This window comes from Rhipicephalus sanguineus, chromosome 7 (assembly GCF_013339695.2).
Source record: "Rhipicephalus sanguineus isolate Rsan-2018 chromosome 7, BIME_Rsan_1.4, whole genome shotgun sequence".
Classification (NCBI taxonomy): domain Eukaryota; kingdom Metazoa; phylum Arthropoda; class Arachnida; order Ixodida; family Ixodidae; genus Rhipicephalus; species Rhipicephalus sanguineus.
Window position 1 is genome coordinate 128,880,949 of NC_051182.1, and position 26,234 is coordinate 128,907,182.

Below are 26,234 nucleotides of genomic sequence, written 5' to 3' on the forward strand. Positions count from 1 at the left end.
TGGAGGGCTCCGGAAATTTCGACCACCTGGGGTTCTTTAACGTGCGCCTAAATCTAAGCACACGGGCCTCTAGCATTGTTGCTTCCATCGAAAATGCGGCCTGGATTCGAGTCCCGCGACCTTCGGGTCAGCAGTCGAGCACCATAACCACTAGACCACTGCGGCGGATGTCCAGTCCTCTTCGCCCGCGAAGTGACGTAATGTTGCCCATGGGCAACTTTACGTGTCACCTACATTTACATGATTATAAGGCTGTTTGATAGCCTTAAAATCTTGTAAATATATGTGGTATGTGTTCCTGACTCCACGTTTTACATACAGATTATCTCATGAATATATACATATGTATCTGTATTGTGATCAATACGCCCAGTCGGCAGTAATTAAGTGCTTGTGTTTGCTATTATTTCGCTTCCTCAGTCCTCCCTTACCTGCATTTCCGCACTTCAGTGTTTCGCGTTGCTCATCTTCACTATGAACACCAACCAACTCGCCCACATCGATATTCTTATGAAGAAGCTTCAGACCAATACCTGTGTCCACTCTCACAACTCTTCTCTTTTATTTTCTCACAGCACGCCACATTGGGAACGCCCGTGCTTCGGCGTCACTCGTACAACGGGGGACAGAGAGAGAGGGAAGGGACACCCCGAGTGTAAAATTGCAAAAATACCATGCTCGTCGAAAAAGAGTCTTCCTTCACTCTCGGACGTCATCCACACAGAAAAACACGAACATAAGAACAAAGGGGGGAAGGAGAAAGAGAGCATGGGAACCTTTCGCCTCTAGTTTCTTTATGGCTGCTTTTTTTTTTGTTGTTGTTGTTGTCTTCTTCCCCTTTCTCCCGCATCCGGACTCCATTCAATTCTTTGAGTAACGTTATTTCCCTAGGATGGTTTCTTTGATGGCATCCACGTACTGCGCAGGAACCCAGTAGATCCAGTAGCGGGAGGCTTCCGTCGTACCGAGCTGCAGAGCCTGCAACAGACATCGCGCGAGGCCCGGATAACCATTACTCAGTAGTAACTGCACGCAGCAGACTTTTGGTGACTCGTTATTGGCTAATGACTACCAACTTGTCACTGCCTCGTCACACTGTCACACATCTCGTGAAGGCACACAAATAGACCGATCCCACCAGACCATCTGCGCATGCGCGAGTTTCCGACGGTGGCACTGCCGCCATCTTAGTTGTAGTTCTCGGAGCGCTGCTGGTGCGGCTGCTTGCTGCGTGTTTCAGGTATATTGGCGTTTTGCACCAATCCTCGACACGCAAGACGATTGAATGCGGTGGAAAACTGTGTCCGCACCTCCAATGTATATTATTTTATTTCAGGTTAACTGCATCCTAGCGCTAAAGGAAAAAAAGTACAGTTGATAGTGCTTACATGTGACGAGGTCGTCTCGTCGGGTTGATGCGCTTGCGTCGTTTTGCTGATTAACTATTAGTAATAAAAAAAAAGAAATCACGTTCCCGTCGTCATGAGGGCAAATATCTTCTTCAGTGAACGCAAGCATGCAAGCGACACAAGCTATAGTATACAGTATCCGGACAATAACTTGCCAAAACTGCGTAGAGCTCTCCGCTATACGACAACAGGAGAAAAAAAAAAAGCCGAAGGGACAAAAAAAAAGAAGCTTATTGCGCTTTTTTTCTTTTTGTCGAGGCGACACTTTCCATGTAGACTGTGTTGTCAACGTAGGACTTCGATCACAGTAATACGTTAAACGTGAATGAAAATAAAACAGTCGCCGTGAAGCAGGTTAGAGGCGCGTCCGCTGAACGGTGACTGGCCGCTCATGCCGCTTGCCGAAGGTTAACATCACAAAAATCTCGTGAATGGCATAATATTTCCTGCTGTACAAGGGATGGATGAGTCAGTAAGAGATTTTGGCGACACACGCAATGGGACGGATAAGCAGTAGCTCGCTCCGGCTGGCGGCGGCGGCCTCAGCCGGTGGCTCGGCGCTGGTATCGTCGCTAGGCCTACCGCTTCGAAACAGCAGTGTGCGGTTAATAGCCTACGCTCATAAAGAAGTTCAGCTTTGCTGCCGCTGTTGCCCGCTTTACGATGAGTTCACAATAATATCGCATATTGAAAGGAATAGGGAAATCCCGGCGGCGGAGTTGTTTGCGATGCCGGCACGGCCGAGTTTTCGCCGTGCGCTCCACGGCGCGAGCTGTACACAGCATGCAGTTATAATCTTGGCTTGTATTGCAGGTCTCATTCATGCTAGACGCTTGACAGTCGTCATCGCATTTGGTGAGAGGTCGATTTAGGTCTCCCTATATATTAAAGCGATCTCTGTTGAGCCCGGGAAGGACGTTAATTGTATCCAATCTCTCGACGCTAGCGGCGATCGCCCCGGCAAAGGGATCAGCTCGCGTTATATGAACATTTTGCTGTCGCTGATCGGTCCATCGTTCGCGCAGCAAGGTTGTTATGACGCAATAGGGCACTGCTAAACCACGATGCATCATGCACAGGGAGTTCACAAACACGTTGAACAAGAAAGTGCGCGGTAGTTGCCTCTCTGTCCGACTTCGTTGACTGTCGCGCACATTCCTGTCAGAGCTTGAAATCCTTTGAGAACACGTAAAATCCGAGTCCTTTTGCTTCAGGCTCCTGTTGCTAGCACACAGCACGTCAACCCAACCATCGCAATTCATCCAAATAAGGCCGCTAAAGCTCGTTAATACAGCTCGCCAACGCACCAGCTGTAGGCAGCTGAACGTACCGAGTACTACAAGTACCGGCATGCACGGCGGCAGCGGTGGCGTAGTGCAACTCGCGGTGGGATCGGTCTATTGGGATGTCATTGGCTCTTCGCACATTAGCCAATGATAGACATTGGTCAGTGACTACTGACCGTCACATTGTCACACAACCCGTGACATCACATAAAGTGTGAGGAGTCAAGAGCCAATCACTCATCAGTGGCTAATGACCACTGACTTGTCATTGGCTCATCACACAGTAGCTAATGACTACTGGCTTGTCACACAACTCAGCATATTGTCACGCAAATTGTGACGAATTATTGGCTTATCACACATTAGTCAATCATTCGTCACTGGCTAATGACTTGCCATTGGCTCACCACACAACTCGTGAAATCACACAAATTGTAATGAGTCACTAGCTTGTCACACATTAGCCAATGACTACTGGCTTGTCACACAACTCGTCATATTGTCACGCGGCCCATGACGTCACACAAATTGTGACAAGACATTAGCCCGTTACAGACTAGCCAATGACTTGTCATCCAGCACCTGGATCGTCACCCAGTACCTGGAGTAGCGTGTCAGGCAAAGAGCCAGGCAAACATCTCCAGATTTTCATTAAAATGTTTCTCTCTCTCTCGTAAAATTAATATAATAACTGTCCGATATGATAATGAGGGGCGCTGTAGTGGAGGGCTCAGGAAGTATTGACTATCTGGTGTTCTTTAATGACTCATCATACTATCACACAAATTGTGATGAGTCAGTGGCTTGTCGCACACTAGCCAATAACTCGTCTATGGCTAATGGCAACTGGCTTTTCATTTGTTGAATTGCAATGTGTTTGAAAGCTGTGGCAGGACAGGTGCCTGGGCATATGTGCAGAATAAAAAAAAAAGCTTTTTCGTTTCAGAGTTAGCACATACTGAACATATGTACTGAATGTAGTACATATGTAGAATGTAGTAACAACCACTCAACAGGTAGTACAGTCGAACCCGTTTATAACGAACTCGAAAGTGTCGCGAAAAGTGGTCGTTATATCAGTAGTTCGTTGTATATGGACTCGCCCTTAGAAACGTGCGCTTTGCGACCAAGCCGTATTTTTTTTCCTTTGTGCACTTTTATTAAAGTGCTAACAACCCCTTCAGTGACAAGCTAAGCCTTTCGCGTCGTGAAGCGACGCCCGCTGCGTGCTCACGAGTGAATTAACCGCCTTTGCAATGAGCTGACACCGTTTCACCGAAGCGCGGTACCGCGACGTGGAGCCGATCGTCCCTGGCTAGTTGCGTGCAGCGCGTCGCCTACTCGGGTCGCGGAGTCACTGCCGGGCCGCTTGCTGTATGCCGTATGCGCGCGTTTGTACGTTCTTCGTTCTTGCTTCACTCCGGATCGTGCACGGATGCGGCGACTAGCCTCTTCGGTCAACGCATTTTCCAAGCAACACGCACTACGTCTCCGCGATGCTCTCGCGGCCCTGCACGACGATGCGCGGCGCACTTCAGTTGTCACCTAGTCAAACACGCAGTATACGCTCGCTGTCAGTGCATCGACGTTTCTAGGTGCCCGCGCCGCTCAACAACAGCGAGCTACTTTCGTTTCTACAAAGCGACGCGCACTTTAAAGCGGTATCGCACGACGCGGCGGCGGCAAACTTGCGAGCGGCAGCATGGCGCGCTCGTACCGCCGAGCAGATATCTACAGATGACTGTGATAAGGTTGTCGGCTATAAGGCATAACGGCACGTTTATCGACGGCCGCCACCTCGCCTTCGCTCTTTTCTGATGCTTATCCGCGAAGGCATCGCCGCAATCGCGCGGAAGTCCTAATCACCCATCGACCGGTCTCTGCCGTTACCGAAAAGACGGACGACTTTTTGCGGCACATTGTGGCGTCGACGAGTTTAGGGACGCAGTGAACCTTTTTGCGATGGAAAGTTATCGCGGTTATCACTTCTCGCATTTATGCCTTCTTGCGTTCCAAGGCATTGTTTGGTTCATCGCAGGCGGTCGTATAGACGTCAGACTCTGCCCAGGCGGCGCTGCGAAAAACACCGCCACCAGCGCCCTCATCGTAGCCCTGCCACTAACTGGGTAGTGCAAAGAGAGCCGCCCGCAAGCGAATGTGCATAGGCCGCAATATAACCCTCCTCTTTCGTTGGTGTCGAGGCGCGGTTTCCTGAAAATCAAGGACCTGGAAAGCTTCTTCCGCCAATCCACGCTTCAGAAACAAAGGAAGCTGATCAAAGCGAACTGCGAGTACAATGCAAAATAAGTTTGAGTTATTCCCGCGCGCTGCAACTCGCAAGTACAAGCGAGCATCATACGACACCGAGTTCGAGGCAAGCCCTCCGACATCCGTTCTCTAGAGCCTAAATGCGTTAAAATCGGGTACATACGTACGCCACAGCGATAAACTACCTACATACACGATCAGTTTACTTAGCTATGCATCTTACGATCAGTGGTAGAAAACTCGGTTCATCAGGGGCGAATGGCTCCGGCGATTTTCGCCTTTTCAGTTGTATTCTCCCTTAATTCATCTCTCGCTTCCTGTGCATTGGAGTGTTTTATTACGCATCCTCAAATGGTCTCTTGATGGTCGTCTTCCGTTTATATGTACTGCAAATGGGGATACGTGCGTGTCCACTTTCGCGGGGTACAACCAAAGGCAAAACCGTGGCCTCCGAGATAGCTACGGCAACCGCGGAGGACACGGGCGAAACAAACCTGAAGGGGGTCACAATTCTGCGATTTACTTGTATGACGCACGTGGTGTTAGCTAGTTAGAACCAGTAATCAGAGCCTTCAAAACGTACATACGTCCGCGATGCTGTGTTGTGACGACCAACTCGTCGCGGTGTGCGTATCACGCGTCTCCAGACTGCCTCTAGCTGCTCACTTCGTGTTACACGACAAGCACCGCGGTCAGAGCCTCTGCTGAGCTTCATAGTCAAGGTTACCACGGTTTTGCATCAGGGCTACGCAAAACAACAGCAGAGCCACACATTCATGCCACCGGCTGTGGAGAACGCAGGTACTTCGCTTACCCAACACGCTCGCAACGGCCCGTATCCAGCGCTCTCACCTTTCTTCTTCGTGCGACAACTATGGAAATCGGTAAAACTGAACGTTGTTATTCCGTCTTTTACGTCCGTGGCAATTCACAACGCAACAGTGCGTCTTTTGCGGAGTTTCTTCGTAGCGTGCGGAGGGCTCTCGTCTGCTGCTGTTTTTGCCGTCGTTCAGGCGAGTGATCCAGCAAGCACTTCACGACGGTTCGGTGGCGCGTCCGACTAGCGGAGAGCAATTCACAGCTCTCGTTCTGAGTGCTAAATGCGCAAACACACGCGATATTAAGCTCAATCGTTGTTTCGCACTCGCTAGTTGCACCTGGTCCCATAGCAAACTGTGCGAGAGAGTCGGTCTATGCACTACTCAATACTTCTCCGACAGGTGGCGCCACACATCTCGGAAACTCCAGAGTGACGTCTATAGGGAACCAGCGCTGGAGTTTCCGCGGTGTGGGCAGCGCCGCCCTGGCGGTCAAAGTGGGCATACTCCAGCCGCTCCCGCGGACGAGAGCGGCGACTGGTTCAGGCGATGCGGGCGCATATCGCCGAAACAAAACTAAAGGATGCTGGCGGTACTGTTGCGCATTCAAGTGCCACAATACGTAGAAATGAGGGAGGACGTAGCTTTCTATGATTTTCCTTCTAAAACATAAGAATAGGAATGGATGTGGCGTTGCATCCCGGCAGTGAGGCGAGCACAGTATGTTCTGCTCTTGCTCTCCTGTCTAGTGGCGTCGGACTGGTTTCTAAACGGAATTGCGCGTGTCTGCTATATTTATTCGATAGTGATCGCCACCAGTGGAAGCCGGGCCCAACGAGCAGAATTTAATAGGTGTTTTGTCGTAAATAAAACGTACATATTATGCAGCATGCGGCATATGTAATCATTTTTTCATCTGACCACCACCAAGCTCCTTCTGATGCCACCGTGTGCAGTGAACATGATACGATAGGCAGGTAGTCTACATTATTCGCAAACAGCTCAGCAGAAGGAAAGCTGTCTGCCTACGAGATGCGTACGGGGGCACGTTCGCCGAAGCCGCTGAACTGTTGTGAGAAATACGCACGCGATGGATGCCTCCGTTGAACTTCACTTGTGCTACAGACAGAGTTGTTGTCACGAACAACGCAGTGCACTACTCGAAGCGTAGCTTTCTGGAGTCAGCCGATGCGGTAAAGCTTCTTTGTGCATTGGCTGCCGCGGTGAAGTGACATCGCAATTTATGCCTCGCTAGAAAAGGGTCAAATGTCTTGGATATTTACTTGCCGTTTAATTCGCCTATTATACTGTGTTAGTTTTTTCGCTTGCCTGTGTCTGCTTAGAATAAACGTGCTTGATCAACATCGACAATTGCTGGCGTTTTACGTGCCAAAAAAGGTATGATTATGAGGATCGCCGTAGTGTGGGAATCAGGATTAATTTTGACCGCTTCGGGTTCTTTAATGTGCACATAAATCTCAGTACGCGGGTGTTCTTTGTATTTCAACCCCATCGGAATGCGGCCACCATGGCCGGGAATCTATCCCGCGCCCTCGAGCATAACAGCGCGACACCATACACGCTATGCTAGCACGGTGATTTGCTTGATCAACGTCCGCGTACATACCACGGCAGAAAAACGTTGACGCAGCTACCCCTTGCCTCTAACTTTTTTTTTTTACTGCAGTAGTGGGCAGCTAGTACCGACGCAGCACGTACTTATCAATGGAGGCTTGTGAGCCTGCACTAGCTTGACACAAATCCCAGAACGCAAGGAGAAAATGGTCAAGACGGAATCGCCACCACGGCAAAGCACTGTCTCTTCGACGCCGTATCTACACACGTAGTCTGCTTTGCAGGCCTTCTCTCCGTTTTCCAGTGCTTTCCTGAGAAAGTAGCCTTCAGACAAAGTCATTTGTTTCTACACCACAGAGCAGTATTACTGGCGCAATGGCTGCTCGAGCTGTTCGCGCCAAAATGAAGCACGGGAACAGCGCACGCGCGTGCGCTCACCGCGGTACAGTGCGGCCGGTCGTATAAGTGCGAGCGGCATGGCCTCCGAGATTAGCCGGCGGCGCGGAGGCCATGCGAGCGGCTGAGTTATGTCGCGACTCCCCGCCAGGCGCCCTTTTTCGGCGCGCTACCTATCCAGCGCTGGTCTCCCATACTATAGCTACAGAGAACGGCGTCAGGAAAGGTCACCGTGCGAAAGCTGACCGCAACGCTTTATGCTGCCTACTATTTTTTTTTCCCCACTGCCATTCTACCACTGAAGAAACACCTGGAAAGTGAGCGACCTCGCTCGCAACGTCCGAAGTCTGCGTGCGGTGCTCGCCGATCTGGGTATCTTAGTCGCGAGTAAACGGGAGCGCGCGACGGGAGCGCGCGCCCCTGTCACGCTTTAGAAGGCATGCTTTAACTTTTTTTCGCTTCGTATGCGCCACATTTTTACCGCGACCGCGTCTCAAGTGTTCGTTGTAAAATAAGGAGGCTTTGAAAAATGTTCGTTATATCTGGACGCAGCTTCAATGGTTAGCATAGGAAAATCGCAAGTGCACCCAAATATGGTCGTTATAACCGATAGATCGTTATATGTGGGATCGTTATAAGTGGGTTCGACTGTACTATATATCATGAACACCATGAACTCTGCTAAAGGTGCTGCATTATTTTTTGCTTGCTTTGTCCAAATTGTGGCACAAGCCCACGTTTGTCGTAACTGTGCCGTGAGCTGGTAACCTTGGAGCGTTATCAGCGAGAGTTCGATTATGCATGCGAAAGCCAGATGCTAATTTTCAACCACAAAGGTACTAAACGACAAATGTCATGCTTTCGGAGCATGTTACCAGAAAAAAAGAAATATGGGTCGAGCGTTATCAAATAAAGTACAGTGAAACTTCGGTGATACGAATCTCAAGGGACCACCAAAAATATTCATATCATCCGAAATTCGCATCACCAGAAAGCATGGAAAATTAGCATGCGACAAAAGGAAGCTGGCGCACATTTTCATTTATTGTTTTTCAGGGCCGCAGCAACGTCAGGAAGAACCCTGAATGATTGTCAGTTAAGTTTTCAGATGTCGGCACTCATACCAGCACTCGTAAATATGCGGCTCGTACGCGCGTATTTAATTAATGAACCAGGTGCGTTGTGACCCGCGACAGGAGTAGCCCCTTCCAAATTTTAGTATGTTTTTTTTTTTGCATGACACCGGAGTACTGCGGCAAAAGTAACGAAAGAAGCGCTTTGACGCGATGTATCAAGGCCACAAAGTTACAGAACCACGGTCCTGTGCTATAATTTTGTTATCGCGGAGGTGTTTGGGATGTTTTTTGGGAGATTTACGGCCGTGCCCGCACATGTGCGACCTCAACGGTCGCGCATGTTGATATTGTGAGGCCTGACTCCTTCGTCAAGACCGTCCTTGCCTTCTTTCGGACCTCATCCACCTTTCATAGGATGTCTGATGCACGAGGCAGGCACGTGTAAACACAGTACAGCGACAGCAGCCCGCGTCGACGCGTTAGGAAAAAAAAAAAGCATGGCGCTAATGTCCTCTGTAATCTAAACGCGAAGGCACACGGAGGCACATAAGAGCCTCAAAGATTCGTGCACACGATCTCGGAGGCCGTGACGCGTCTCTAAAGGTTTATTTTGACCGCAAGAAAAGTGTTTTTCTTACACCGTGATTCTGACGATTTGGCGGTGCAAAGCGCATGCCCACACTTGCGTTCCCGCGCTCACACATGCTTGGCGCGTCTTCCGCGACAGCGCGGACAGCACCTCTTCGTAACTGGGCGGTTGCGTACGTTCGTATCAAACGTCTCTGGGTGAAAATCTGTTCGCAACAACCGTACTCCATTACATTGCAGGCGAATGGGCCTTGGCCGGGACCAACTAAAAATTCGTATCACCCCGAAATTCGTATGAACTGTGATCGTATCACCGAGGTTTCACTGTATTGCGAAAAAGCGGAAACTTGTTTCAGAGAGCAGTTTCTTATTCAATTTATAGTATTTTAGTCTGGTCACTATAAGAAGAGGAAATAAAAGAGCATCGCCATTTCCGCTGGTGTTGTTGCAAACCGTGCAAATGATGTGTCTTGAGTCTAGTGTGGAGAAAAGAGGGCACTAAAATGGCGCGCTCTGAGACATTGCCGGACACTGACCAATCGCACAGACAGTACTCCTAAGCCAGGATCCACACACTGCTGTTCACACATCAAGCCAAAGTACAAAGGCAGGCAACAAATTACCATCGCTACCTCACTTCCTCAATGCCTTGCCAAACATCTCCACCACTCGCAAATTGCAGGAATACACAATGCACACTGCAAACCGCAGTGCGACAAGCTTCGCAGCTACTCAAAAAAACTCACCATTATGTGGTACTCTTCGTGACCCTCGATAGCCTCGCTGATGACTTGCTTGATAGAGCTCATGTTAATTTTTTCTGTCCTCTCTGAAAAACGAGAGGACAAGTGTAAGAATGAGACAGAAAGAAAACAATGCAAGCAACAACTTCATCTCGATTGTCCTTCACTTGAAGAGAGAGGCGGACTGCAATAAAGTTTCACTTCAGCCAAGCTGGTTTTAAGATAAAACAGTGAACTGGAAAAATGGCCACAGGTGCTCGACAATACATCACCATATCAGAGATTGCACCCAAGCACCAGACAGAACTTACTGTGAGCTTCACATTGTGCTAGTCACCCCAATGGTCAGTAAAAAAAATGCAACATTCTATCTAAGTGCCACAAATGGAAATGCCCACACAAACACTGGAACACAAAACGAGAAGTGAACATAAACACAACCCTTACATATCCTCATGGCAGTTTTCCTCGTGTACGTGACCACCTCTATAAGACAACCATAAAATTTGAGCCAAAGCACAGTGGCAGGCTAGTTGGTTGACACTCCAGACACCCATGCTTCTGCCAAACACCGGTGCCGGCTTACTCACCTTTCGTGCCTATCCAGACTTGGTCCAGTTCAAGCTTGAAAGTGAGTCGCACTTTGCCTCCTGATTTATTTAGCATTCCTGAAAGTGGTGCTGATGGCAGTGAGTCCTGGACGAGGCAAGAAGAATGAGTGAAATTAGCGCTTTGCTGAGGCATGAGCAAAGGTAGGAACTGTCACTGTCGCAACAGTTTTAATACAACACTGTATGGTGACCTGCGTTCTAACAAAGCAAGCTTACGTTTCAACAAATGCTTGCAGCTTTTGGGGCGTCTCTCTATCGAGCAACAATAACCGTTGTCCAGTTTGCCCATGCTTCCTTTCTTCGAAAGCTGCAGACTCGCCACTGCCCTACACTTTGCGACACGACGCCCTCATTTGGAGACGCAACGTAACCTTGCTATTTCCGTGCACCGTTGGCAGGGAAGAGACCACAAACACCTGAGCTTATGGTAAGTAAACATTTGCCTTACCTAAAGTTCCCTTATACCACTCGTGGGTGAAATATTTTGCTACACATGATCGTTTTGGTGAAGGCAGTACGATCGCCGACCGTTTATTCGGACTCTGCGGGAACTGCCGAAAAGTCCAAATAATTTTGAGTCCGAAAAAACGGATGCACCAGAAAAAGGGCACCTTCATTGGCCCAGTGGCCGGAAAAACTTGTCGTTGGGCGTCTGCACACTGACACGCACCCTTTTTTTCTTGTTTCTAATAAGGCACCATGAAATGATAGATATTTTAAAAACTGCTTAGTGTACCAGAAAGATGATTGCGTATTTGAAATTGGCGCATAATTATACGCAAGATGTGAGAGCTTCATAAAAGTCAGCTCAAAAATGAAGCAGCAGCATTATGCACGGTATCCCTACTAAAAAAAAAAGGAAATGCGCATCATTATGGAGTACAATCACTGTTGTTCGATGAATAACACACGCCGAAGGGTGCAACAGTTTTTAGATTGCAGCATGCCGTAAAAACGAACAGTGTCTCTAGACTCACTTTGACGTTGCGGATTCCTGGGATGGCATCTTCAGGAACTCCCTTTTCGACTACTTTCTGGTGCAGCTGCAAAGGGTTGAACGGTACAAAAACAGATTAATGTATCACAACAACAAAGAAACTGTTGCAGTTTGGTACGAAAAGCTAAGCATAATAATACCGTATTTTCGCGCAAAAAAAATATTTTAAATTGAGCTAAAGTCCACGACAAAAAAACGCAAATTCTGGTCTGCAAAGGTGGTTACACGGCAGTGCTTGACAGCTACGCAGGGAAGCTTGCTTCGAGGCAATACGCGGGGATGATTTTTAGAAAACCCGCAAATCGCCGTTGAGGGTGCAAAACAAAGCAGTGAAATCAAGAGGATGATTATAGTAGATAATGTGAGCACTAAGAGTTATCCCCTTACCTCTTTTTTTTGTGTGCAAAGTGGCCATAATTTTACAGTGACAAGTGTCTTGTTCAAGCTTCTCTGACTGAAGAAACGTTAAACTTTCTGGGTTGAGTATTTGGTACCTTTAAAGATAGCCATAATTATTATGCAGTGATGAACAATTAACAAAACCAGAGCAAACAATTTCAAAATCCATGAGGTTGCAACAAGCTTGTGTAAAAGCTTTGGCGGTGGCAATATCACTTGCATTTTACGCGTGCATCCTTCCTGGGCTACTAAGATTCATCTCAAAATAAGAGAGAGATAAACATAATTCATGGACACAGCTTAACATACTGCTTTTTTGCCTCTATGACAATGGTATTTCCTTTGATTGCCTGGGCAGCAATGGTGTCTATAAAAAAACAATGAACAAATGAAGCAATTTGGGACACTTAACAGTCATTAAGCAGATGGGCATAAGGTGCCCTTATTAAATGGGCTTGCACCAAAAAAAAATGGCTGAGAAACAGCGATTCCGGAGAACTTTTTTAAAATTAATATCTGGGGTTTCACGTGCCAAAACCACAATATACCACAAACACAAAACCACAAAACCGGAGCCCTCCACTACGGCGTGGAGGGCTCCGGAAATTTTGACCATCTGGTGTTTTTTAACGTGCACTGACATCGCACAGTACACGAACCTCTGGCATTTCGCCTACACCGAAATGTAACCGCCGTGGCCGGGATCAAACCCATGACCTTCGGGTCAGCAGCTGAGCACCGCAACCACTGATCCACCGCAGTGGACGGATTCAGGAAAAAGAGATGCTCCGAGTAAATCTTGGCGATACAATCGTAGCTCATACGAATGTTGGGGTGTTACAAATTTTTCTGTGGCCCCCAAACAAGGCCTATTAGACTAGTGTACTACAGTGCGGTTGTTGTAAAACAGATTTTTCACCCCACAGCATTTGATACGAATGTACACAGCCCAGCAAGTACGAACAGGTACTGTCCACGCAGCCGCAGAAGTGGCGGCAATCGGGAGCGGACACGAGGAACTAGAGCGCGGGCATGCGCACTGCTCCGCCGGTTTGGCTGGCTGTCAACATCGTCCATCAACCGCATGTTATCACTGCACAAGTTCCATTATGATCAGTGACGTCAAGAAAATATCGGCCATCATACAAAGCAGTCTATGATGTTTCTGCGTCCCTGAGAAACAGTAAATAAAAACACGTCTGTTTGCTTTTCCCGCACACTAGACACACTAGTAGCGTGCAGGCTTTCCACGTTTTTCGGTGATACGAATTTCGGCTCACAGGAATATTTTTTCGAGGCCCCGGGAGGTTCGTGTCATCAAGATTCTACTTAGTCACGATGTTTCGACCTGTGTTCTAAAGAGATACTCACTTTCTGTTTGCAGATTGGCTCTTTTGTGACTGCAAAGAACAGAACACACAAAAAGAAAGTTAGCGAATAACACAAGACAATCTTAACAAGTCAGAGTTTAGGCAGCGAAAAAGTAATGTACGGCACACAATTTCCGGGAAAGCGACCCCCTCCACCTTGCCGGTATTTTCGACTTGCTGAAGGAGAGGCGCTTGCTCAGGATTTTATGGTACAGGTAAAGGAGGAATGAGGAAGCAAAACAGTGACGCAGAGCTCATGTTCATCATTGTTTCACTTCTTCATCCTCCCTTACCTGAATTTCCGCAGTTCCGTGCTTCGCGCTGCTCATCTTCATCGTGAATGTAGACGCACTACGTGTCGTCTTCAACTTACTGCATCGCCATAAAATGCCGTGGAAGCAAAAAAAAATAATAATAATAAATCACCTTGCGGCGTGTCGTCCTTGAGCTGCTCGGGCGTGGGGACTTCGAGGTTGAGCACGTCGTCCAACGTGGAGCCGACCAGCATGAGCTTGGCGTTGGCCGACAGATTCAACTCCAGCAGGCTCTTGCTGTCGTCTGGCTTGGGAGCCCCTGCAGAAAGTTGGAAGGTGAGAGAAGGGTCCTGCTCGTGGGCTAGTTGGTACATCCAATACAGCTATAGTCGGGTACAACTTTAGAAGACAGGAGAGGCCCCGCCCAAATGACCGAAGCGCAGCAGTCAATTGCCTCCGCGACTAAAGAAATAGTCCTGCTGAAAAAATTGTGACTGCTCCGTCGGCAGGGTCACTGGCCGTCCGGCTCATGACGTCACCTGAAGTGCGCGCCTATTGGTGGAGGCTAGTGTGCATCCGCCTCTGAGGGGAAAATGCCGCTGCCTTCTAAAGTTATACGCGACTATAGTAGTTGGCTAGTAGGTACTACACGGCCACTACCAATCAGCTGGAAGTCGCCGCCAGTCCACCTCGTTGGTAGTCTGCATTCTATCATGCTGCGCATGCTTCAACTCAAGGAAGGCAAAACATGGCAACATGCCAACCCCAACTTTCACCACTTGCAAGACGCCATCAAATCATTTTAAACACTTCTGTTCGGGGACACTTGTACACAGTGAGAATTAACAGGTTGACTACACCGTTTCTTGTGAGACCGCCTCCACATGTTCTCAGACTCAATGGTACGAGTGATATAGGAGCATTAATATCTACGGAAAAAATAGCAGCACCGACCTTTGTAGATAAGCTTCTGCATTGCTGGTGGGACTCCTGCGAGGCAGAAAAGAAAAAGAAAAATAATTACTTGAGCAACTGGGCAAGCAAAGTTATCACAGAAGACAATAGCAAGCACCGAGATGACCTGGAGTGTAGAAAATAGTGCTTTGGAAAGTCAAAAACGACAATTTTTACAAAGGACAATTCTTCCGCCGGGTATTGGGTGGCTCTAGTGTGAAATCTACTCTTCCCCCATTAATATAAATTTCTTTTAAATGGAACGAACTAAATAAATAACAGAATTAAATTGAGGACTTGTTAAATCATAGTGTTGTCCTGCTGTAGATGCAAGTCGTGTCCTACATTTACCTTAATTTCTCAACAACTAATGCGCCATAGTAGATAATATCGATGTCGTTATACAGTAATCTTTCACTGCAACCGAAACTGTAATTTGCCTAGAGCGTCCGCCATATCTGGCAGCTCACAATGTAATACACATAGTATCCTTTGCACTGTACTTACAGTGCAAAGCGTAGAGTTTCATAATGATACACTGGAGGGAAATCTGGCACTAGTGTCTTTGGAGCTGCAGTACACGGCACTTGACTCAGCATGGGAAGGATGGGTAGTGCAAGGATTTGCCTCAGTTTTGTTCATTTGGGTCCGTGTCGCCTGCAGCCGTTATGTCACTAGACAAAGTTCACAAAGTTCAGCAAGAGTTCCGTATTCCCACTTCCACACCTAGACCCTTTTAGGCTCACCATTTCAAATCGGCTCGCGAGAATCACAATAAGCCGTTCTTTCATCCGAAACGAAAGCTAAAACACAATAATGGACAAAGCCACAAGTGTGCTCAAAGCCGCAAGCAAATCCATGTCGAATCCAGCCGTAGGCAAATCCATGTACTACCTATCATTCCCATGGAGTCTGAACGACCACACCGCCACAGTTCCCTCTGGTGAATACACTTAAACTCCTTTATAAGAGACACTGATGTAACAGGTGGTTGGGTATAAAAGACACGGGTGTACCTACATCGAAACAGGAGTTGGTCAGCAAATGAGAACGAGATACCCTGCTTATATGAGACACGTCAGATAAGGGACAAGAAGTGCTTCCCGGTGCCTGTCTTTTATAAAGGGTTTCAAATTTATAGTAGGAAACTCTACGGTGCAAAGGACCATGCAATTGTCTTACTGCCACCAATAGGGCAGGTCAACACCAGCTCACCAGTGAGCTTCTGTATTTCCTCCTTGAGCTTGGCCATCTTGGCCGAGAGCGACACCTGGACGTCGTACCGCCGCTTGTTGTACATCACAACCAGGGGCACGGCGCTCGCCTCCTCGTCACCCTCCTTGCCATCTTCTTCCTGTGACGACTGCTGCTTGTCGGCCATCAAGCTGTCGGCATCACCGTCCTCTGAGAAAACAAAAGCGCGTTCCCTTAGTGCACTTGCTCATCACTGAGGGCCAAATTGGGCTAAATCTTGCACTGTAGTCAAGAGTTTGATCAAAGTTTGTCTGTTCACGTAACATGAGGATGAAGAAGCTGCAGCCACTGACAGAATCAAAGTGACAAAGCACGCAAAAACATTTTGGGACCTGCACAGGTTCTAAAACAGAGCTCGTACGGGTCTGTACCCATACGTAGCCTGCAGGATTCTACGTGGTTTCCTCAATCCCTACGGAATCCATATCGCATGGATTCCATTTCTGTGTGGGTCATTTCGTATGGGTTCTGTTTCAGAATCCGTACAAAATGGAATTCATACTATTCCACAGAGGTTATTCCAACAGATTCCATAGGGATTAAGGAAAACATATGGAACAGGTTCCGTATGGCTTCCGTATGGGTTTGTGCGTGAACTCTTGTGTCGTCATAAATCTTGCACTGTGTAAAGGCGGTCATCATGCATTCAAATGTGCGGTCAAAAACTTGAGATAAGGTCCAGCGCCTTGTTTCCAGGTTTAAATTAGGCAAATACAGCCGTTGCCACTCTCCTATTGAATTAAGCGCACCAAGCATAAGAGACTGAATATTCCCTTCTCGGCACTCTAGTTAAAATAATTAGGTACAACAAGTGCTCTCACATTAAAACGCACAAGGAATGAAGGCACCGACACAGTATGTACAGTGGAGTCTACTGTTACAAGGAACACTGGAGCGTGTCGCCATCAAGCAATGGAATTTGTTTCCAGATACAAGTCGTCAGATTGGATTTAGTCGGTACATTTATCATTTACCTCCCGATGCTCTATCTCTGTGTCATCATCCCTTTCAGTGTGGTTTGTTTTAGTTTTATTCATTTTATTTCTTCGCTTGTGCTGATATTTCTGCACCAATGCTTATGATGAATCATCAGTGACCTTAACAACTAGTGCACTTGTTTAATTTCTGTGCATATTGCCACTATTGTGATAGTTTGTACGAGCCGACAGTGTCACTAAATGAAACGAAACTTTATTTTAACGAACTCGCACCAGACAAAAAAAAGAAAAAAAAAGAAAACTACGAGGCATATTATGTTGGCTACGAAAGTATATACTAGTTGTAATGCTGTAACATACTGGCAACACAAGCTTTTCACTCGCACCGTTACATCCAGTCATTTGTTATACCGAGGTCATGCTGACGACAATTACATTTTTTTATTCGCCCCGTACAATCGTAAAAGAAGGCTCGCTCACCCTGGGGTGTGGGTGCGCCGTTTTGACTGTTCTCCTCGCAGCTTGTCTTTGGAATTTTGGCCTCCGTCTCCCCGCTCTCCCTGTCCACTGTCTGTTGCTGGGTGCTGCTTCCGTTGCTACTGCTGTTGTTGCGTTGACCAGCCATGGCAGCTGCACGAGTTCACACGCAGCAGAGTTAAACTGACGAATAGACATGCAACATTTCAGCAACCTGCAAGGATTTCCTCTTTTTCTTTTGTTTTTGTTCAGGCCCTTCTGATTTTATTTTATTGTATTTGTGCAGCAGAACCACTGTGTCATTTGTCTTTCTTACTGTATTAACTGGTTTACGTGAGGTACCCATTGTACAGCACTCGTGGATTCAAACGCAATGTCAAATTTTTTGGTATAACGGCTGGTATGCGCCATTGTTCGAGGCAACCACACCATGTCGTGGCGAACTTGGTCCCTAACGATTATGTTGGCTCTGATCTATGCGTTTGAGTCGAAATTACGCCGACATGACCTGAACTGAAGATGGTGGAAACGTATGTGCGTTACTTCTTAGCCCTAAATTGTCCCGTTTCAATCTGTGAGTACTGTACATGTCATTTTTGTTTCCTTGTATTTTTTTTACTGACATAGCGCGTCTACTGCGCACAATACTGCCCCGTTTTGTTCTGACTTTCGCGTGTCTCCTTTATAATGTAAAGACACTCTTCAGTACTGTTTGTATGCCCACTGTTGTATATGCCTGCATGGCTTACAGTATTGATAAATACAAACACGTATCAAGGAAACTGACATCTGTTTAAAGACATTACTTCTGTAATATTTCATTCGTTACAATCACGGCTCTTTCTGTAGTTGCATCTTACCTTTTACAATGTTTCTTTGACGTCCATGTGTTTTTCTTTGAAATTAAAATTGCATATGATGTACTGACATAGGCAATTTATTACTCATTTCTTTAGGGCACTAGCACCATGAAATAGTGAAAATATTTCATATTTATTGTATTATGTAGTTGGCTTTTCGGGAAATTTTGGAGTAGGTTGGCATGGTTTGTTAATGGGGTTTAACGTCCCAAAGCAACTCAGGCTATGGGAGATGCATTAGTGGTGGGCCCCAGAGTTCCGACTACATGGGGTACAGACACTGACATTGTACAGTACACACGGGCCTCTGGCCTCCATTAAAGTGAGATTGCCGCGGCCAGTATCAAGATTGCGTCTGACAGGTCAGCAGCCAAGCACCGTAACCACTTAACCACCACAGCGGCCTAAATTTTGTTGTAGTCACAACTGCCTTGTAATGGGCTCATCGGCCCTTGTCCACATCTACATAACAGCTTTTAGCCAATGAACCTTCCCGGAATCAATTTTTTTTTTCTGGAATATAAAAATGATGGGATTTGACCAAAAATAATCCTGGGGCACTGAATTGTAAGCCCATTCAATAGCCCCAGCTCAGGAAGGAATGACCCAGAAACGGTCTCCAACAGTAGATATACAGTTGAACCTGGATATATCGAATCTGAAGGAAATCCCAGAAAAGTTCTATATATAAGGTAGTTCAATATATAAAATGTTTCATATATCGAAAATGTTTCAAGGGTATTTTACAGCTGTTCGATATACACAATAATCCGTTATATGTGAGTTTGACATATGCGGGTTCGACGGTACAAGAGCAAGGCTCACGGGAAAGAAACAGCCACCAATTTCTGAACAGAAGACGGCAACCGTCCAGCAAATACTTATCAAATGCTGCGTTGAGCCAGAGTACAAGGGCGGTTTGTGTCAGAGTGCAGTTACTCCCAACAATATTAAACTTCAGTCAATTTGAAGACATCAACACAGTATGTGTACCTCGCCATTAGGCACATGAAAACGATGCCCTTAAATACACCTCTTGTGTGAGGGTAATTAAAAAATGGAGCATACTTTCTGGTTCAGTAGTAACATTTCCTTCAACGAGTAATGCTACCTGAACATTTCCTTTATTTTTTCCGATGGCATAGCTCCCTAGAGTTGCAGTTTAGTGTTCTTGTCTTGTGTATTAGTAGTAATCCCTGTGTCTACGTTTTGCCTTAAGTATGTATATTAAACATATCTGTTGTTACTATGAATTCCGCTGCCCAATATGTGAAAAACGCAAACACTATTTTGCACACTGCTATGTTAGTTTGTTTTTTTCTACCTTATTTTGTACATAAATGCCATATACCATGTCTTATTTTCTGCATTACCATGACTCTAGTAGCTCTTTCGAGGGCTAACAGTATCAATTGACAAACAAACTAGTAGATTCATAACCTCCCTTAACTGATCAAAACATGCGAAAGGAACAGACAAGGCAAGAACATACTACCTGTTCAGTCTACTACTCATCAATCTCCTGCCTGCACTACTCCATGCGATAATACATCTGTAATCACTGGAAAAGCTTATGCAAATTTTGCCTTTCCCGCACAGGCATTCAAACCCGTGAACATCTGGATCACACATTACATTCTTACGTACTCATTAAGTGGAGCCAATTAGCATGTTGAATGCTACGATAACGCGTAGTATAAACTTCAAAGTCAGCTAATTAGCACTGGCAAGAACTGAGCAGTGCCACAGCGCCCCTATCTGCAGCTGTTTTCCTTCGCAAGATAAGTTATCTAGACACTGCCTGCGCTCAGCTGTCTCTGTAGACACAGCAATCTCCTTAACAGTATGACTCAGTGAAAGCTGCCACATTCGAGAAAAGCATGCGGGTCGGAATTGCTCATCACAATGCCCTCTTCGTGGTGCAAACTTGCTCTTGAATACGTTCCTACTAGTGCTACCAACTGTTCATATGGAAGCTTTGACTTGTACTAAAGGCCTCACTTTTGCTGGTCTTATTTTAGCACTCTTATTGAGCGCTAAAGTAAGTGCCATTTACTGCTCCTCAATTTTTTTGCAACCTAATGAATACTAACCCAAAATGGCCAGTGCATTCAATAGATTTGTTGTTTTCATTCGTAGTGTACCGACAAGTGGTATTGCAAAACTATAAACATTCGCTCCATGTTCCTGAATTTTTTTTTGTCTAATCCCCTCCACATAATGTTTACAACAGGAACTTGTGATGTACTTGAATAAAACAACTAAAAATGTAATGCTTTAGTGCTTGTGTCAAGTTTGCTAAATGTCACTTAAAAATTGCCTAAAAACGTGGCACGTCACTTTTCAATGCATTTATTTGTATGTTTGCAAACTGTGCATATGCATACGATGTACACTCCAAGACAAAAAAGGCGTATTTAGGGTGTCTTTCCACCACACAACAATAATCGTCGCATATCTCGTGTGATCTCCTCACGTTATCAGTGTACGACCGGCCCTTCACGGTCACGAACAGCATGCAGCTATCAGCATGACATAGCACTCTTGATAGTAAAATGGCAAACATGCATATTTCAAGATTGAAAGCGCAAGCAAGCCAGATGGCAATTATTGCTGCATGAAAGCAAGATGCCCCAAATACTCCCTTCTGACTGAGAGTGAATTTAACTTTGCCATGTAATTATGCTCTGACCACGTCTTATGACATCACTATTGGTGTGTGCCTTAACTGTTACTCTTTTAATAGACCCGAAAATAGACCTCGGCTGTGTGTCCAACCAGTTTTGAGAACTTTGCATGTTTCATGTCAGCAAAATAAACGAAAAATTGAATTGAAAACTTAACGCTCTCCAAAATAATGTGAATCTCATGTACCCAGCCCCATTAAAGGTTTATGCAACGGGGCATCTACAAAAAACAGTGATTTCCTCACAGTTCCTTACTGTATCTAGCAAACATTAATCAACACTGTGTCATTCACATGTACGTTCACAAGCTGAAAACCTCAACACCACATTGCAAACGCCCAGGGTACGGAAATATTTCAATTTCACAGACACCGCAGTCTATAAATACGTCACGTGAACTGTACAATGCGGGCAGGGTTACAACGGCAGTGTGCAGCGTTTTATATTGCAGCGCTCATGGCAAACTGAAAGTCACACAAAAAAATGCAGAATCTGCGCATACAACAACCCCTTGCAAATGCTTCGTCTATAAAACATTGTCCTTCTATGAACAAACTGCCGAGCCGCTTTTATAACTCGTCTGATAGCATCTAGAGCTCATTTCCAGCTGTTATTTTTTTTTCCTAAAGCAGGTTTACAGAATGAAAAAGAGATTGTGCTAAACATGTGTTAGCTGCCTTGCAGCATCATTCAAATAATAAACAGCAAAACTTGGTCGATAAATATTTCCTGCATGGCCTTATATAAAGGTCAGTGCAAGAGACGTGCCGGGCAAAGATCAGCATTACTTACGAATACAGATGAAAAGATCAGCGACCTGACATGCCAGTAATGAAAGTGTCAACTTGTTCAACTAAACTTAGGCTAGGCACCGCGTTCGCATCGTCACGAAGCTCCCTCGAAATGCCTGAAAACTGTTTGTAAAGGCCAAGCCGCAGTTTGCCCGAATACAACATCCAAGATGTTACAGCACAAACGACTGTTTTATCTGGATCATTATGTTAAGTACTTCTACAATAGGAGGTCTGCTTCATAACAAACAGTTGAAATTGCAAGCAGCACTGCGATTAACTATAACCTTTAGTTTATGCATACATAAATGGCTGGATGAATAACAGTTACATCTGCACTATTCAATGAACGCGCACAACCACAGGAATATTGTCCTAACAATCCTTACAAAGGGTGCTTCAAACTCGCAGCATAATATTTTAAAGCTGAAAAACAGGCATTCATTCCAGGCACAACTGCTCCAACTGGCCTAATTGACAGAGCATAGGGGGAAAAAAAAGCTACACAGAACCCCAATAGATTTCATTTAACAGGCATCTCGAAAATGGTATTTGACTCGGTGGTGGCAGCATTAGCATTTTGCTATTGTAACATGTGCACCAATCACATGACTACTACTACTACTACTACTACTGGTTCATGATGACATTAACGTATTAATTACCAAAAAATGAGTAGTAAATCACTTCACCAGGCATTATTCATTAGACAACCAATGTCAGCATATGCAAAAAAGAAAAAAAGAACGAACTGTGGCACTGGTAGCAGATTAAGAGCGCGAGCAAACGTCGAGGACGATCAAAACAACAGGGATGCTACTACGGACACGACATTGTAAAATTTCGTAATGGTGGCATTTTAAGCCAATCAGAGTGAACCAATGGCGGATCTCGCTTACTTTGATAGTACCGCTCGTGGTTATAATTGTGTTTTGCGTAGGGGAGCACAGAATGGTGTGTTTTTTCATCGATCCGCGGTAAAAAAAAAAAAAAAAAGTGAAGTGGTCGGATGCAAGCAAACGTGTTTTTTTTTTTTTTTTTTTTTTTCCATCTGTGGTCCCGCTCTTACCAACCAAACCTAACACGCTGCAGTGCTCGCGGCTTTCGTTACCCTTGTTTACGAACGCCGCGAAAACACACCTCGCGTAGCTGTGACCAAATAATAACAACAATAATAATAACAGTCCCGGTCGAAGTGACGTAACCGACGCATACGCGCGTACGAGGCACGTGACCAATCAAGAGAAACACGTGCACGACAAACGAGCACGTGTCGTCCATGTGCTTCTTTGTTGTTTTTCCCACGTGCACTGCGCGTAACGTAGTTACGTGCAGCGCACGTGTGCGCCGATGGAGGTATAAACAACCGCGCAATCCAATTAGCGTGTGCCCTGGGGCAGAACCGATACGACTGTTGCGACTGCACGGAACTGTTGACTCATTCGGTAGCGAAAAAAAAAAAAAAATTTGGAGATTGTTTCGTCGATACGTAATCGCATTACTCTCCCCCGCACACACACACAAAAGAAGCAAAAAATCTCTGAAGGCCTGAAGTTACAAATAAGCTGCGTGTTAAAGTACCTTCGTTTCCTTCTTTTCTTTTTTTAAGCACCACTGACTAAACGAAAAACACGCTGTATTCGCAACTTTCAGCAACTATAGGGGGCGCCACAAGAAATCCAATATGGCTGTCGATGCGGTGATCACCCGTACACACGGAGCGATCACCGCATGTGTTGTCGCTGGTTGCTGCCGCTTGCCGGCTAGGATAATTTCCCACCGCATTGAACTTCCCATGCGTGGAGTGGCTAACGCTTGAGAGCAGAAACTGCGAGACACACGGCACGATTTTGCATCCGATTTGACGTCCTACGCGCCTGTGTAGCAGCCGGAATGGTGATGTTTCGCCGTACGGGGTCGCTGGATCGGGCGTACGGCGTGCGTTAAACTCGGCAGATTTTTCTCATCCGCCCGGTCCGGCGATCGCACGGCCGTATAGCCATAGTGGCAGCAGCACGGGAGACAAGCAACGTCGTGCCGCTGCTCAGTTTCTTACCGCTCCCATCATCATGTCCGAGGATGCCGAGGTATTTGCCGGTATCGCCGCTATCGGTGGCATGAAAAAGATGTGCTACAATTATTTTATCATGCAAGCTAATTCCTAATTCAATAATGTGGGGCTTCCAGTGTGGCACTAATAAAAAAAGCACCGGTGTCCACACCACTCGCGAGATCGGGAAGCACGATGCGAAGGCACCTGCGATGCATTCGCAGATAAGCAGTGACACTGCAGGCCGTCTTACTTAACCGGCTTGCTTCGCTTGCACCTTTGCTCTTAATATTGAGGGTGTCGAGAAAACGGATTGAGTATGTCGACGCCTGACATAAGAGTACAATATCAATCGTGTTAGCAAAATTTGCTCACTCTACGGCGTGCTCGCGCTCGATCGCGGACGGCAGCGGCGTCTGCCTAGCCGCCACTCGCCGGTGTCAGTTGCGGCAGGCTGTTTTGATGTGGCTTTCGCTCGCGAAGGCATAGTTTTATTGACCGTCGTCTTCTAAATTAATCAAAAAAAAAAAAGAAGAGCACTCGCCTGCTGTCTCCCAGGACCGTGGTAGCGCAGTACGTAAGGTGTTGCGATGCATATTCACGCGGGTTCGATTCCCGGCCACAGCGGCCGCATTTCGATGGAGGAAAAATGCAAAAGATGACCTGCGTGCTTAGATTTAGGAGCACAATAAAGAACCCCAGGTGGTCGAAATTCATCCGGAGCTCCTCACTATAGCGCGTCCCATAATCGTATCGTGGTATTGGCACGTAATATCCGAGGAATTCAGTTGTGTCCCAAAATTCAGACGATTTGAGAAGCATGATGGAAACCATAATTTTCTCGTATGACAAGCTTCCCGATGCGCACGTGGATATCCCATTGCCTTTTCTGCCGCCGGTCCAAGGGAAAACCAGCCACGTTTACGACGCCTTTCACAGTATACGGTTTGAGCATTTTGGCACGCAGTACACGCGATTTCTGTTGTGCTGTTTACCCATTACTGAACCGCAAAGCTTCCACAATGTTGCACCAACAAAATCCATCGTAATTCACTGGCCACACGCACAACAAGTTGTAGGACACACCGACGACGAAGCACAGCCCGCACGTTGTCGCCAGGCAAGTTTTCGTTCTATCACCGGAACGCGGTTTTCACCGGTTGCCGCGTGGCGGCGCCACCATAGCTGAAAGTTGCGAATACAGTCATGCGCGCGCACATCTAATACACATATACACACAAAATAAGGGGCAAGTCTATGTAGCAATAAAAAAAAATGCACAGCGAGACGATGGGACCATTTTCCAAGAACAAATGATCAATACAGCCACGCTAGAAAGATAAACTCCACAACCACAATGCCTAATCTCTAACACGACTTACAAGAAAACGCCGCGCGCAGGGGAGAACTACGGCTCAAAGAAGTGATTTGCTTGTCTGAAACGCAACGGTGACATTTCTCAGCAGCTGATGATAAAGCGACGTCCGTGTTTTAGTCAACACTTGCTGGTATTTACAAACGTAGCAATTAACGTTCACCGGAGATACGGAATACTATTTTTGAGCGTTTTCTTACGGTCGCTAGTTCGGCGAAGAGATTTGTTTTCTAAGCGAGACGCGATTTTTGTGCAATCCTGCGAAGCAAGCGCATGCTCCTAATTCGCGAAATGACTTGCGCATTTTTTTTTTTTCTGGCACAGCAACCGTGGTGAAAGACACGAGCGCTCGAAATTGCTCGCTCAAGTTGCTTAAGCCGCAAGAGCTGAGGCTAATTTGAGACCAACATAACAAAACAAAGAAGGCGCACTCAGGAGTCTGTAAACACAAGGAGCCTTATGACCACGCGATTTTTTTTTCCGTTCGCGCTTCTCCCAAACAAAAGCATACTGCGGTAGGTAATCTTAAAGAGTGCCTTGAGAAACTGCGGTAACGATTCTTTTGTAGATTAGGTAATTAGCGAAACGGACCAACGCGGCTTAAAGAAAAGCGCGAAGTCTTGGCGCGCGGCGTACGGCAGCAGTCGGCGCTTCCCGATTCCCCAGAAAACAGCTGAGCGCCTGTGTGAACTATTACGCCAAGCTACTGACGCGTGGACGGCGCTCGATTGAGCGCTTCGCGGACGACCGCAGGCGCGAAACTTACGACTTGAAGAACCGCGAGGCCTCTCGAAACCGTTCTCCTCTAAGGACTCGGCTACGGGCACACCAGCGAACGTCCAAATAGCACCAGCAACTCACTTTCGCCGTCAGACGTGTTGTTTTCGGAAGCCATGTTTGAAGTGCGACTGCGGAACTGTACTGTCCCAAAACAAAAATTTTCATAAATATAAAAAAATTTGTCAGCTAGAATATAAATTAAAATATTTATTTACTATTATATAACAATTATTATTTTTGAAAATGATGAAAATATTTGTTTTATTTTTTCTGCGGGC

The 26,234-nt window shown here is 46.4% G+C and overlaps 1 protein-coding gene across 2 annotated transcripts; it reads right to left on the minus strand.

Annotated features, from left to right (window-relative positions):
- Positions 1–556: 556 nt before the first annotated feature.
- LOC119399900 (ubiquitin domain-containing protein UBFD1) lies at positions 557–26,102 on the minus strand. 2 transcript variants are annotated; one of them, XM_037666790.2, is made up of 10 exons: positions 26,038–26,102; positions 17,417–17,566; positions 15,960–16,148; positions 14,745–14,780; positions 13,963–14,109; positions 13,538–13,566; positions 11,748–11,813; positions 10,750–10,855; positions 10,163–10,245; positions 557–978 (listed from the first exon to the last, which is right to left on the minus strand). In XM_037666790.2, exons 1-10 carry the CDS (start codon positions 26,069–26,071, stop codon positions 880–882), a joined length of 939 nt encoding a protein of 312 aa, XP_037522718.1. In that variant the 5' UTR covers positions 26,072–26,102; the 3' UTR covers positions 557–879. The 2 variants fall into 2 exon arrangements, with proteins under 2 accessions (XP_037522718.1, XP_037522719.1); XM_037666791.2 differs by having other exon boundaries at positions 25,943–26,077.
- Positions 26,103–26,234: the final 132 nt, after the last annotated feature.